This window comes from Otolemur garnettii, unplaced genomic scaffold (genome assembly GCF_000181295.1).
Source record: "Otolemur garnettii isolate 467f Iridium unplaced genomic scaffold, OtoGar3 scaffold00132, whole genome shotgun sequence".
In the NCBI taxonomy this organism is placed as follows: domain Eukaryota; kingdom Metazoa; phylum Chordata; class Mammalia; order Primates; family Galagidae; genus Otolemur; species Otolemur garnettii.
Genome location: NW_003852527.1, coordinates 650,585 through 651,869, shown reverse-complemented (window position 1 = coordinate 651,869; position 1,285 = coordinate 650,585). Strand labels below are relative to the sequence as shown.

The 1,285-nt window shown below is 32.5% G+C and overlaps 1 protein-coding gene across 1 annotated transcript in view; it reads right to left on the bottom strand.

Annotated features, from left to right (window-relative positions):
• Positions 1–1,285, bottom strand: part of ASCC3 (activating signal cointegrator 1 complex subunit 3) — a 368,987-nt gene that overhangs the window by 113,540 nt on the left and 254,162 nt on the right. The window contains exon 34 of the mRNA XM_012810382.2: positions 542–667. Within this exon, the coding sequence (XP_012665836.1) occupies positions 542–667 (126 nt within the window). The remainder of the gene's footprint in view (positions 1–541; positions 668–1,285) is intronic.

Genomic DNA, 1,285 nt, shown 5'->3' with positions numbered 1-1,285 from the left:
ATGGAACGATATACTCATCTTTAATGCCTCAGTGTTTAGTATAACATCTGACAAACAGTTTGTGCTACATGGAGATCCAGCCCAATGCCTGGAGTGAAAGATACCATGCCATGCCTCAATTTTATCTTCTCCTGTAGGGTTGTCATTAACCTTTACAAATGTCCCACAGTTTTTCTATCTACAACGTCCCAAGCTCACTCTTCTCAACTTCATCTAAGTCAGTCACTAGCACATTTCTTAATGACTTTAGGTGTCTTGTCTCACAACTAGAAAGCAAATTCCTCAGACTATCTGGAAGTAATTAAAATAAGTTAAGTAATAAATACAGATAATTTTTTATTTTCTAATATGATACACTGTGATTATATTAGAGATATATCATTTGATTCTCTAGGTAAATTCATATACCTAGAATGTTCAAAGTTCTGAATCTTCTATATATACCTGAATTTGGAGTTTATTACTTCTAATCATATCTTCTTTCAGTGCAAAACAGCAAAGTATTATAAATAATTGCCCTTTAGAGAAGTCCTGCACTTACCTGGGATTCATGATAAGGCGTCGGAAGAAGTAAGTCCAGGTGATATAATCTAGCGCATCTTGCTTAGATGTTATTGTACCACCAGCAATCTCTGCATTTAAATGGTCGGAGAGCACTCCTAATAGGCTATGTAGTGAGTAAGACACAGGAAACATAAATGAACATTAAACTAAATGCACCTGAATTTACCTTATATAGTCAAAATTCACATTTAATGTTTTAAGATACAAAACAAATGAGTTTTGAATAAATTATATACTTAATATATAATTTTATATAATTTGTGAATAATTCCTTCCAAATTATTTAGTGGAAATTTGGTTTCAATGTACCTTTACCACAAGTCTATAAATCACTTAATAAATATCATGAACTTAAGAACCTACATTATTAACCAGTGCATAGGTTTTCTTTTTAAAATTATGTTATATTTTCTATTTACACATGAATAAAAAAGTGGACTAGTCAGCAAGAAAATGTTACAAAAATACTACCATAACATAAATTTTTTCCAGAATAAAATACTACCACAACATAAATTCGTTCCAGACTCTAGGACCTGTCATGTGGTATGTACTTAATAGATGGTACTTATTGCTACAAATCATTTTGGGGAAATAAATTCCTTGATGAAAAAGAAATACAAATTGACAGGAAGGGAGCTACTGACTCAGGAGGAGAAGATGAGAGTCAGGAGAGGTAGGGTAAGAGCAGGGAACAGAAGAATACCTGGGAAAGTAGGGA